At 33.7% G+C, this 13,536-nt stretch overlaps 2 protein-coding genes across 6 annotated transcripts in view; one reads left to right on the top strand and one right to left on the bottom strand.

Annotated features, from left to right (window-relative positions):
- The window catches only part of LOC125663336 (WD repeat-containing protein WRAP73-like), a 47,161-nt gene that overhangs the window by 4,851 nt on the left and 28,774 nt on the right, over nt 1-13,536 (top strand). Inside the window, exons 5-8 of the mRNA XM_048895632.2 lie at nt 163-235; nt 733-836; nt 1,097-1,183; nt 12,404-12,538. Of these exons, the coding sequence (XP_048751589.2) occupies nt 163-235; nt 733-836; nt 1,097-1,183; nt 12,404-12,538 (399 nt within the window). The remainder of the gene's footprint in view (nt 1-162; nt 236-732; nt 837-1,096; nt 1,184-12,403; nt 12,539-13,536) is intronic.
- The window catches only part of LOC125663265 (cellular tumor antigen p53-like), a 52,560-nt gene that overhangs the window by 23,238 nt on the left and 15,786 nt on the right, over nt 1-13,536 (bottom strand). For all 5 annotated transcript variants that reach the window (XM_056152956.1, XM_056152957.1, XM_056152958.1 and 2 more), the window contains exon 2: nt 7,240-7,544. In XM_056152956.1, the coding sequence (XP_056008931.1) occupies nt 7,240-7,400 (161 nt within the window). In that variant the 5' untranslated portion in view covers nt 7,401-7,544. The remainder of the gene's footprint in view (nt 1-7,239; nt 7,545-13,536) is intronic.

Genomic DNA, 13,536 nt, shown 5'->3' with positions numbered 1-13,536 from the left:
AGACAATTAATATGGTGAAGTAGGCTGATGTCATTAGCTGCCTCTGATGCTTTACAGTGAAGACTTTACAGACTGAACATCAGAGAGAGAGAAAGTGGAGAGAGAGAGTGGATGATTAATATCAAAGATGTATAACAGAAAATTTCAATTTTTTTTTTACAGTTGAGGATAACAGTTTGGTCATTGGTGACGAAGTCCGTCTCATACATCCGCTACCCGAAACAATGCCAAAAACGTGAGTATAGTGTTACCCATCTTCTGCCCCAAAAATGCAAGTTAGTGTGTTTGTATGAATTTAATATGATAATAAACAGACAGTGCTTGAAGATTAAGATTCTTTTTGTGGTTCAATATTCTTTTGTGGTATATTAGCACAAGTGTAATTACCATCATTAGATCAACATTGAAAATACCACCAGTCTTGATTTAGTGTTATTTTTGCTTGATCAACTTTTTTGATCCCTCTAGTCTTCAGAGTGGACCATGGCATGATAGAAATTTACACATTCTTTTGAACAGGGTCTCACTTGCACACACTGTGGAGGGATATTGCATTCATTTCAGGCTGCATGCAATTAAACACTTACAACATAAAAAAACTGGTCAGCAATTGAACACAACATAAAGAACTAGCAAATGTAACACTGAATCTGGGCCAGCAGTATCTCTAGTTTTATGTACAATAAATTCTAATGAACATAATTTCTCCCTCTTCTTTTTTTTTTTGGATAGCGTTAGACTACAGCAATGGTGGGAAATACATGGCCTTAGCAGAAAGAAGAGATTGCAAAGACTTCATTAGTATCTTTGCATGTGATTCTTGGGAGCTTGTTAAAGTAACAATATCTTTTATTAATAGTCTTATTTTAAGTACCTGCATATAAATAGACAGATTTCATGCATGTGAAAAAATAAATTTGTGTACAGTATAATGGTATTAATGTATTGCATTTCCACTGCAAGTAATTTTATGAAGGGTTGTTTATCCTATTTCACTTTAGATAATGGCACAGTAAAATGACATTTTGTGAAATTATAGAATAATCTGGTGTAAATTAAATTTCACTCAAGTTTCGACTTTGCATTATAATTGCAGCATTTTGAGACGGAGACGGATGATTTGACTGGCATTGAGTGGTCCCCTGATAGTCGCGTTCTAGCCGTATGGGAGTCGCCTATCACAGTAAGTGTACAAGAACATGCTTAGTGCAGATATGTCAACAAATATTGAATGATCGCTAGACTATTTTTCATTGACTTTTAAATTGCATTGATGCCAACATTTGCAGGTTAGAAATATCTCCCTTTTGTTGACTGTTAAATATATAAATACAGCCATTTATCACAAACTGTAATTTGAAATTACACTAAAGCCATTTTTTGAAATAAATGGTGAAGTCTGTGAATGAAATATTCCCAGTGGCCTTATTATGAGAAGAGGAAAAATACTATTAGTTCTATGGGTCTATTTTGGGATATCTGGCATTTCATTTCAACCATATAAAGAGGAATACAGTGTAGTGATATTGTTTTGTAGAATTTTTGCAAAATCATCAGTTCAAGACCAGGTTCATTTTAAACTCATAAAATAAGATTTCATTCATTAGAACGAAGCCCAAACTCAAAAGATATGATCATGTCATGTGGTGACTAGATAACACTGTATTGACATCATCCATGAATTTTAGTTTTTATGTGTATGTGGGTTTTTTTTTTAAACTGCCAAGAAGACAACTGAAGTGAAATTAAACACTTCATTATTAGATAAAACTGGCAATAAATTGCGAATGGTATTCAAATCTGTGAAAGTTTGTCATATCTATGAACATCAATTATGAATTTATATAAAAGGAGGCGAAGTTAGATTGACGTCAGAGTTTTTTGGATGGCACTTTTCAAGTGACCATGTGCAGTTCAATTTGTGTCATATAAAGTATTATGGAAGTCCATGCAATAATAGAAGACAGTTCTATTATTCTACATTCAGTCTTGCTTACCATATCTGCGTAAATGTTTATTATATTTGCGTAATCGTTGTGAAAAGTACATCAAAACAACATGAACAAAGTCATAAGTTATTTCTCCTCACAAACATCGGTCTATAAACTTTCATTAAATTTAATACTGTAGGTGACCTTTTTATATTAATGATGCACTCCTAATAAAATCCAGTGATATAAATGTGCACTTAACTGATATTTTGCTTGGCCATAAACATTTAACAAAACTTTAATCTATATTTAAGTTATGCAGATTGTTATCAAGATGTGGGGTTCTCTAATTGAAGCATCCTGTTTACTTATTTAATTAACAGATATACATAATATTGAAGGTGCTACTTGGAATTTTCGATTTGGAGTATACAAATTTATGTCATTGGAAACTTTTCAACAAACTGGGTTTTTTTTAAAGAAAGTTTTTTAAAGATATTTTTGAAAATTAACCCCAGGAGTATTACAGTGTCAAATCTTAGTACTTTTGAATGTAAACAATCACAGGTACATTGTGTAAGTTTGCAAAAACAGGAGTGCTATGAAACAAGCTCATAAAAAGACAAAGGCCGACTGTGTCCTCAGTCTACCATCATAAAGATAAATAAACCTGTTTCTTATTTCACAATACTCTAAATGTTATCTTAGTAGGTGACAAACCAAATACAAGTTACTAAGTAACACTGGATTGGTAGGTAAAACAAGAAATGGAGATAATTATGATTTCATCTGTCCAATAGAGTCTTTGTTTACCTGAAGAATTTTTTTTTCATTGTTAGGTATTGTTTGTGAAAAGCTGTTTTGAAAAGAAAATCTGATAAATAGACATTAGATTCAATATTTTTCTTTCATATTCTAAATAGAGATTGTATTCTAGTATTGGGGCTGCTTCTGAAGAGATCAATATTGATACAAGAGTTGGTAGGACTTCAAAGTCCAGCCTTTTCACTGACAAAGACATCTTTGTGCTTGGAGATAAGCATATGCTATTTCCTTGAGTGAATTTCAAATGTTATGGTGCCATCTCGAGCACACACCATGATGCAGTCAGCCAAATGAGGTAGAAATCTACTTATGTTGTTATCAGATCAACTTTAGGAGCTGCCTTGGAATTTAAAACAGTGAAATTTTAAGAGTTTTCACAAACTCCAGAAGATACATGATACTGTAAAACTCAAACGTAGGTTTTATTTTATAGGCACTTGAAATTATCCTAAATAAAAAAGAATGAAGTGAAAGAATTGTAAATGGTTTGTACTGATCTAGCTGCGTATTGTAAGTACAAATGTCAGCATCCAATTGTAAAATTTATAAAAGCAGAAAATGAGCTCATTGAATGAGAACATCTCCAGTATTGGTACCAAACTTGACCTTGGAGTTTGAGGTTTTAAAGTACAATTTTACGAGGGGGGTACAACTGGTTGACTTTAACATTGCATGTTCTTTATCTGGGGTCATGTCACAGAGCAACATGGTCCACAGGTAGTAGTGTACCTGTCCAGGTGAAAATTAATCACTATTTGTCTTTGACTAGAACCATAAATTATGAAAAGAACCCTTTGTCCAGTTTTGGGTCATACCACAGGATCTGGGTGTTTAAGAGCAGATTACAATCACCTCTCATTCATACAAATTTAGATTCAATTCACTATTTTACTTTATGAACCCTAGTGCATATTTCAACAAATTTGCTTTCCTACCTTTTGATATGGACAAATATGGTGTCTTGCCTTGTTGGAGGGATAATTAGAGAACAAAGACACATGTTTTTGTTTAGATGTATTTAGTACGCTGGCATTTAAATGAATAAGAATTCAATACAATTATTGAAATACTCATAAAGTGGTTTGTATCATTAATGTTTAACTTATAGAACAATGCTTTAAACATCGATGACTGATATTGGCAGTTGCAAGATTATTGCAATGATTGTTGAATTTTCCTTATAAGACATAAAAAATAAGATAGGCTTTTCCCTCTTAGAAATGCGCTCAGTGGTGTTGAGAATTTCCGTATCAGTAATCAGGGAGAATACCATAGGAGGGATTTAGTGATAATGGGTATTACTGCTGGTCATATTTCAGATAAGCTGTAGGGTCCACTCTGATGTGTGACTGATAAGGAATTTAAAAACTGTTGAAAGTGACCAGTGATTTTTAAGTGGACAATATGACTAAGTGATTGAAAGCTGTAAGTCAGGACAAATGTATTATATGGATTTGGATCAAAAGAAGTATATCCTCCTGAACCATAAGATTCATCTAGGCAGTGATTAGCACATTACACAATTCCTTTATTGAAAAAATACCTTTGTTATGGGGTAGACTAGCCAGAAAATATGCTGTTCGGCAAAATATTATCATAAGTGTAGAAAAAGTTTGGTTTAATTGATTTGTAAATCTTAAAGACATTCTTCATTTAAAGTGGTTTAAAATACCCGAAGTATTTTTTTTTTTTTTTTCATATATACTTTATTGATAATTGTTGAGTAATAAATCATATTCATGCAAATGATTTGACTTTTTGACCCCATACTGGCATGTAGAAATGTCTTGAACACATTTTGATGTTAAATTAATACTCCATCCAAATCAGTGCGCACTAACCATTTTTTGATAAATATTAAAATGCATGTCTGTGTGGCCGTAAAATGTTATTTCAAGGGTAGGTCACAAGTTTATTCATTGTGTAGAGGTTAATTTATGGATGAAGATTATCCTTTTAACTTCCTGGGGGTAGCAAGTGTACGTGTGTTTGAACACAAATTTATTGGTTATTAGCAATTAGTGTTTACTAGCTAGAATATAAATTTTGTTTGCATTTAGTACTTGTGTACCATTTTGACAGTTGTACACAACACTATTTCATTTCATATGCATATCCATCCTTATATTGAACAATGATTTAAAATGCATTTATATATGCATACACACATGCACAACTCAAATAATACCATCTTGCACTTTCTTTGCCAAAATAAAAGGGTGTGATACATGATTGTTGAAGTTGAAGACCCTAATTGTTATTGCTCTATTGAAAATAATGATCAGCAAAGTTTATCACAGATGTTCATTATACCATTTCTTAAGTTATTTATCATCAAAATAGAATGAATTTCCATAGGAATAAAGCAAGAGACAAATGAACAAAACATACTTGTATGTCGATAATTTGTCTCGGTAGGGTACTAAATATGATTCCTAAGAGTCAATGCACTGTGAAGCACTTGTCTGGAAACACTGTAGAGATGCGGTGTCTCCAATTTTATTTTTTGTAATTGGAGGAGTTTGATATCCAAGGGTGGAGATTTTAGGGGAACTTTAAATTTTATATGACATTTTATATAGCCTCCTGTATCCCTGACATCTTGTGTTTTTATTTCAAAGATTTTATTGATAGATATTGTCATAGTACTTGTGATGCAGTATATTTCAATTTTCTCAATGAAGTGATGCTATTTAGAATAATTCCAGTCGTGTCAAATTTAATACAACATACTGTTTTATTTCTCTGTAAGGTATTTTGAAAATACTTATGAGAAAATAAACCTCAAATTTAACACCATAACCAATAATCGTATATATATCTTAACAATCAAATAAACTTCACATATCTATGCCTATTGCTCAATGACACTTCTTTTGATGGGGTATTTTATTAGGTTGATCAAATCTCACATGTGGATCATAAGGTCTCAAATTCTAGCAGTTCCTTCTCATATAACCAAGATCTAGCCTTAATTTTGATAACCAGGACACATATGAACAAAATTAATCGATAAACAGCAGCCGTTTCTTGAGTTTTGAAGACCTGTTACAATAGACAATGTATTGCTTGAATACTCATTAAGTATAGGGAATTTCAAACTGACTGATGGTTCTCTTGGCACTTTAACCATATACTGAGTGGAGGAAGGGGTGTTATAATTTGTGCTGAATGAATGTATACTTGTATATTCAAGTAGTGACGTTAAAATACTATAGCAATGAATAATTTCTTTATTGAAAAAAAGATCTTTCCTTTTTTAAAACTTTATCAGAGAAATCTTGAACATTTATTACTAATGAATTATTAATCTTCACTATTTAATTCACATGCATACAAAGTAATCAAACATTCAATATTGACACCCAAGACAATACTACATGTACCATATGGCTTTTTTTTTAGTTTGAAGAATGCAATATTACATATGTGAAAGGTGTCATAAATACTTTTCATATTTTATTACATAATCACTTTAGAGTGGCATTAATTGACAATTGAAGGGGTCCTCTTTTCCTCTCTCTGAACCTCAGAAAATATATACCCAACTATACATAGTTAAAGTCTCTTCTCTTGACTGGATACTAAAATATGCTATCATATTTGGTAGTTCAAACACTCTTCAAAAACTTCCATTAATATCTGGTGTTCTCTGGGTTACAGGTTTTCAGGCTTGCTACATAATCACACATTAAGTGACCTTAACCAACCCCCCAACTTTCTTTTCACCTTTCTACTTGATTGACATGCTGGTGATTGGCATGCATGGGAAAACAATTATGGTTGTAAAATCAAAGATAATGGAAGGAATTTAATATAGCCCCCAATTTCTGGAGAACAATGAGGCCTCCAGCTTTACTGTGGTGGTCACAATGTTTAATCTTCCACAAAGGTGTAACAGTGCTACAGGGTTAATTACAGGTGGATTGTTTGTTTGTTTACCTCCAGTGTGGTTAACCTGTCCAGCTTCAATCACTTCATTCATTTAATCATTTCTGAAGAGCAATTGAAGTCGCAGTTGACATATCACTGATACCTTACACATGTTTTTATTATAAATCAGTTTTTTGTTTAGTAGAAGTATGTCGTGCACAAAACAACACTTTGACAACATTGCTAGTGGTTTTGATGTCTTCATTAGCATAAAGCATAAAAATCACATGAAATGTCTTCAGATAGAATTAATTTAGAAAAAGTAAAACTTGATCCATATTCATGGGTTAAATTTGATATCCAGTGTTTTTCAAACTTTGGGGGGAAATTGGCAATAAAATTTTGCAGATGTCCTATTGAAATCCATTACATACATTTAAAAAATACATCAAACTATTCCATCAATCACTTCTTGTGTTACAAATTTTTAATAAAATAGATAACCCCCAAATGGTGTAGCAAAGGTATTGGTATTTGTTGCATAGTTTCCAGTGTACCACATCCTAAGAATCTGTTATATGGAATTCATAAAAGAGACATAAATTGTTACCTGCATCCAGGGTTATAGGTCATGGCAGCAGCCTCCATGTGGCTCCTCGGCATGGGCATGGATGGCAACATCCTCTGAGGTTGGGGGAGGTTGGGTTGGCGAGCACTCCATATGGGCACTTGTGGGATGTGCGGTATTTCTGGAATATGGGACGGCATCATAAGTAAGAAGGACGGAATGGATGCTAGCTCTCTCCAAAATGTCACAGAGACATTCAGCTGGACGGATGATCAGAGCACCTGTTTGGATGACTATGTATGTCTACTCCAGTCTGTATCCTGCTTCCTTTTAAATCCCTCTTACAACTGTCAAAGAACAAAAATGTGCTTGTCATTTAGAAATAGAATTTTGGATACAGGTGAGTGACTAGAAATAGTTGTCGCATCTAGAGGTGTAAGATAGGAAGGTTTAAACTTCTCCTAGTCACTCCAGAGTTTGGGGGTCTGGCAGGTAATTCAAACGGTGCCGCTTCAATAGCCTTCACAAGAAATGGCTAGAAACAAAAAACAAGGTATAGACACTAGATGGCCATTGTCCGAAAAGCTGTCAGGAAGACGGACATTTAACATACCCAACAATAGGATCACCCCAGGAAAAGAACTTAATTCTTTAATACACACTTTCTTGCTATTCAGTATTTGTGCATTCTTAGTCTCTGCAGATCAGAGAAAAATAAAATAGATTGCATTTGTGATTGTTTAGTCTCTGTGCAGTTTTCTTTTCATTTTGGTGTATGATTGTACCAAGAGGACTTAGTCGACATCAAGTCTTAAATCTCAGTGGTGTTTGTTTATTTGATTTGACAAATGAAAACAAGAGAAGAAGAAACTTTTAAATGTTGATGCTAAGCAAGATAACAATGTATAAAGAAGTGGACTAGTAACATCTGTTTGATGCCTTGATAATGTGTGAATTACGGTGATACCATATTCTTGCCTTTATAGAACTGAGTTTATACCTTCAAATAATTTTTTGACAGTGTGATTATATAGTAATTGTTTTCTATGCATACAGGTCCCTTACACCTTTTTAAGCTCACCTGAACTTAAATGAAAGTTCGTGAATTAACTGAAATGAAAGCTCGTGAATTTCTTTTTATCAAAGTTTGTTCATCATGTTTGTTGTCTGTAAACTTTTCACATTTTCAAGAAAAAATTTCAAACAAAGCATCCTTGGGTAGAGAGGTTTTAAGTTTGATAAAATGATGAGCTATTCTACCCTGGAGGCCCGGGTTTGATTCTCAATATTCCATTGCTGCATCGTGTAAGATGTTAGGTATAGTGACCAGTGTTCGACACTAACTTTTTCACCACAGCAGTCCAAAGGACTAGTAGATTCTGTAATTAACTAGTTCTGCTAGGTCAGTTGCTAGTCCAGCTGCCAGAGGTAGTTGGCCGAGTCATAAAGTGACGGGGTGGGGGCAGTGCAGAATGGGGCTTTCCCCCAAATGGGGGGGGGGGGGGGGGGGGGGGGGGGGGGGGGCTATCACGGAAAATTTTCAAAGTCTAGAAGCAAAACTACATTTCTATTGCAAAATGACCTACTAAACTCATTTTAGCCTCTGATTTTACCTATTTATTTATCAAACCACGACATTTTGGGTGTAGGTTGTATGCTTGAATTGCAGTGTTACATTATTTCTCTAAGGGCAGAATTGATGCGGTTGCGTTCAAGATCAGACATTAGTCCATTCCATTAAGTTTTTACTTTTTCAGTAGTCCACTGGACTACTCATAACTAATGTTCTGATTGTTCAGGGCAAAATTTACTAGCCTCAATCGGGCTACTGGACAAGCGTTAGTGTCGAACCCTGGTAACTGTTCCTTTGCTAAGCATCCGACCTTTAGAAGAGGAAGTGACCGATGTTTTGGATATGACCTTAGAAATTGAGGTCCTGTGTTATGGTAGGTGCTAGCATGATAAAGAGCCCTCACTGCTAAGGCTTTAAGAACCATGCATAGATGAAAGTTTGTGCCACCTCACCTAAAGCTTGCTGATATCTCGAAATGAGTGAAAAATTCTCGAATGGAACTAGAACAACATACAAACAAAACAACCATTGCTGATCCTGAGGATCGAACTTGGTTGCAGCGTGGAGAAGTGAGCGTGTTGGCCACTACTCTACTCGGACCAATTAAGATGAATGAACTTTTGTGTGACTGCAGATGCTTTGTGAGCAGACTGAGGATCAGATTTGTTACCACTCATAACTGATCCATACAATGACAGCATGGGGAAATTTTGAAACTCTGCATTTTATTTCACCACTTTAGCTAATAATAAGTAATAAGTATCGAAAATGTTGTGGAATTGTTTAAGACTGTAAAATTAACAATTTTTAGAATTTGAATGAAGAAAAAGGAGTAATTCAGCTAGAAAATAAAGGCCATCTGCATTAATTTACGTAACTAATTCTTGTAATAAATTCTGGAATTTTTAAGAGGAACAATTTTAAATGTTATATCCCCACATTCCTACTAGTCTTACACCCACATTCTATACAGCCTCCTCTGGTCTTGTAATCATTGACAAATATATATATTTGTCAATTTAGGATTAATTGGCAAATGGTTTAAAAAATGTTTTAGTGGATTTCAATTTGATGCTAATCATCATTAAATGCACATTAAAGCTGTACTGCATGTATTTTGTTGCACTTGGGTGCCTTTGTTTAACAGTGCAGTATATCTCCGTGAACCAAGGCATGTACGTTTCTTTGTTATATTTGAATTCTTTGACTGTACGAGCACATGATTAGCCTGCTGGCATCACCCTCTGCACGCGTTGCTAGTAATATGACCAACTTGCGGGATTATCATGGCAACAATCTACAATGTAGACCTAACTGTATCTTTTTGTTGTTGACAAGCATCCTTAAGAGTTTTATGGATGAGGATTCAGGTTTCATTTTCTTATAAATTATTCAGGAGATGATGCCGCTTTTCTTTGTATAAAGTAATGAGGACCAAGAAAATTTAGAGGACAAATCAGACATCATCTGAGACAACAATCATTGGTTACTGGATAATTTATTTACATATATATAAAGGACATTATTAAGCTGAGTGATGTAAATTCTCTCACGTAATGTCCCCACCATGAGTGATAAGGGTGTAAGTAACACAGTGTCTTTTACAAATATGCAGATGTAAGACCTTTTGTCCTCCATCAAAAACAAGGTTTTTTGGGTTTTTTTTTTTTTTTTTTACCGTTATTTGTGTGTATTAAATTTCATCAGGAGCCTCATTTATCATATATCCTATATAATCTGCAAAAAAATTGTAATTTAAGAATAAATTTTAATATTATCTGACTTGGTCAGCTGCATGTATGCTAATTAGATTTTTAGAAATACACCAATACTGGTAGGTCTAGATCAAGTCACCTGACTGCAGTGCCTTGAATGGTGTTAAATAATTTCTTTTTTGTGGTGAGATGTTGAATTACTTGCATTCAAGAATTTCCAAATTTCAAACTTTGAAATGTTAGCGAACAAAGATTTGAATTTTTGAAAAAAGATTAATTGAATAAGAAGAAACAATATACAGGTTCATAGCTTTATATATTTTATGTTAGATGATATGTACATTTATCTTTCGAGGTTTCCCTCAGAATCCTTTATAATGTACCTGTCAATATTTGTACCATTACACATTTTGAAAGTTTTGAACCATTCTGATGTATGCCTGCATATGAGGACACATATAAAACAGGATGAAAATTCATCTATCATATTTTGATTGGCAACATTATACCCTGAACAGTTAGGGTTATATAGGAAAAAATTGACACTGATTGACACCCACCCCACCCCCCGCTTGACTCAGCAAGCAAGCAAAGAGAAGCAAGTTTTCTGAAAGTGAAATTTAACTATATGTATATTTATTAATGACTTTTTATTGGGTATTCAAAATATCCCATTGCATGAAATATCTGGAAAACATTGATTTTTAATGAGAAATTAAAGCGAAGAAAATTTGTTTTTAATGTCAACATCATTTCGATTTGTTTTCACAATCATGCAAATTTTTATGTCAAATCCCCTATATAACCTATTGTACTTTATGATTTTAATTTTTTTTTAAATTATGATAATTTATGCCATTTCCATTCCATTTTTTCAATATTTACATTGAATAATATGTTGTTTGTAAAATAAAAAAAAAATAAAAAAAATTAGATAAATGTTATCCCACAATGAGACAGGTGAAGAAATGGTGAAAAGGTTAATGAAATGGCAAGTTAAAAAACAACTGATGTGTAAGGTATTTCAATGAGAATTTTTTTTATTGATCTTCTGATTTACTTTCCATTATCTTATCATTTCATCCAGTAGACAGAAATCAATGCTTCATAGATATTACAGACCATGGACTTTAAAAACATTCTCATCATGTTCTTCACAAAACATTTCACTGAGTAATGTTCCATTGTGTAGCTGATTACTATACCATTTTAGATTAAATTACTCCTGTTATAACCATACATAACATAAAAAGTCCAGCAAATTCAATGTTTGGACTACCAGTTCACTGAAAACTTGATGCTGGACTGCTCAGTCCATAATCAAGTTTCTCATGGGCCATTTTACGTCATCACCTACAGCCTCAGGCAACATTCTGGTTGTCAGTTCCAACATATCACATGTTGCCCAGACCTCAGTCAAGAAATGTATATTGATATGTAAACCTTTGTGTCAGTGCATCTATATATTTTTTTAATTGGATTTGCAATTGGGGTCCAATACATGCTCTCCATGCAAAAATAATTGTGCCGAGTTTTATAATCCCCTCTCAACAAAGTTCCGTAGGATATAGTAGATTGTCGGTGAGTGCATAAAGGTGAAATGTTGTGGACACAACATAAAGACTACCATTTTAGGGATCAGACTTCTGCTGCAGTGAGGGCAGGTAGGAAGATCCCTTCAGATTTTTTGGTTTGTTACATACAACACATTGGTGGATGTAAGGACATGTATTTGAGAATGGTACTCATTGACATTATGATTTTAAGGGATGCTCCACTTTACATGAGGCCTTTTCCTTTATTAAAAGGATTTTAAAAAATATATACCGGTATGGCAAAATGTAAAGAACCTCTGTTCTTTAATACAAGATGCCCAGATTCCTATTTCACATCTAATTGTCTATATTTCTTTTTTTAGTACAAGATTCTACTGTACACATTGGATGGAAGATGTGTGTCCAAGTTCAGTGCTTATGAGAATGCTCTGGGCATCAAGTCTCTGGCCTGGTCTCCCACAGGCCAATTTCTAGCACTCGGCAGCTATGATGAAAAGGTATTCATAAACAGTGTAACTGAAAACTCTCCTATCAAACTGTGCTTGAAATCAAAATCTATATTTAGATCATTTTTCTGATAAATCTATCCTAGTTTGGCAGTTTCATTGAAATTGTAAAAAAAAAAAAAAAAGATTTTGATTTCAAAATGAAGATTTTCCAGATATTTGGATTAAGTACATTAAGCATTTAAAATCCTTTGAGCAAGTTCGTATAACCGGGTGGTTGTATTTTAACTAGCTTTTAAGGTAACTAAATACTAAGAAGTAGGATAGGACATAGATCTAGCAACAAGGAAGTGATCAGAATTAGTGCCGATAAAGTTCACCAAGTATATACAAAGGACTGCAAATTTTCAGGGAATAGATGTAAAGAGCGGAGTCAACATTAATATGCTGAGGGATAATCCTTGTTCACGGATTTGGTTTTGGTATCTCATTGGATGGGATGGCATAAATTGAAATTGGCTTATGCTTGATATGAATCCAGAAATATTCAAATATGGTGGCATAACTTCCACAAAATATGTTTTTTTTTAAAAATATAGAATCAGAATGACAAAGCTCACAAAGTGGGGGTAAAATTTGAGCAATTAAACTTTAATTGAAACACCTGGTGAAAAAATATAAGCATCAATATGTGTGGAATATTGACATTGTAGAAAACACTGCTTCTTCTGATTCTTGGTCAAGTTACGCATATGTACAGTTAACCCAAACCAGTAAATAATGATGATAATCCATCTTCCAAATCTGGGATATTTTTTCTGCTTTACAGCAAATATTCATTAATCTCGGTGCTTATCAAAAAACTCTCAGCACATTTGTCAAAAATGAATGATAAATGATTTCATGAATGAGGCAGTCCCAGCATGGTTTTGAACAAGAATATCTTTGGTACAGGTCATGGGAATTTCTTTTTAAAAAAATTAAGGGGATGGTCATATTGGTGTTCAGATTTCAGGTTTCTTCCATTGTTTTCCAGTAAAAGCCTGTAC

The sequence above is a fragment of the Ostrea edulis genome, chromosome 1 (assembly GCF_947568905.1).
Source record: "Ostrea edulis chromosome 1, xbOstEdul1.1, whole genome shotgun sequence".
Classification (NCBI taxonomy): domain Eukaryota; kingdom Metazoa; phylum Mollusca; class Bivalvia; order Ostreida; family Ostreidae; genus Ostrea; species Ostrea edulis.
This window is presented reverse-complemented; position numbering and strand designations above follow the sequence as displayed.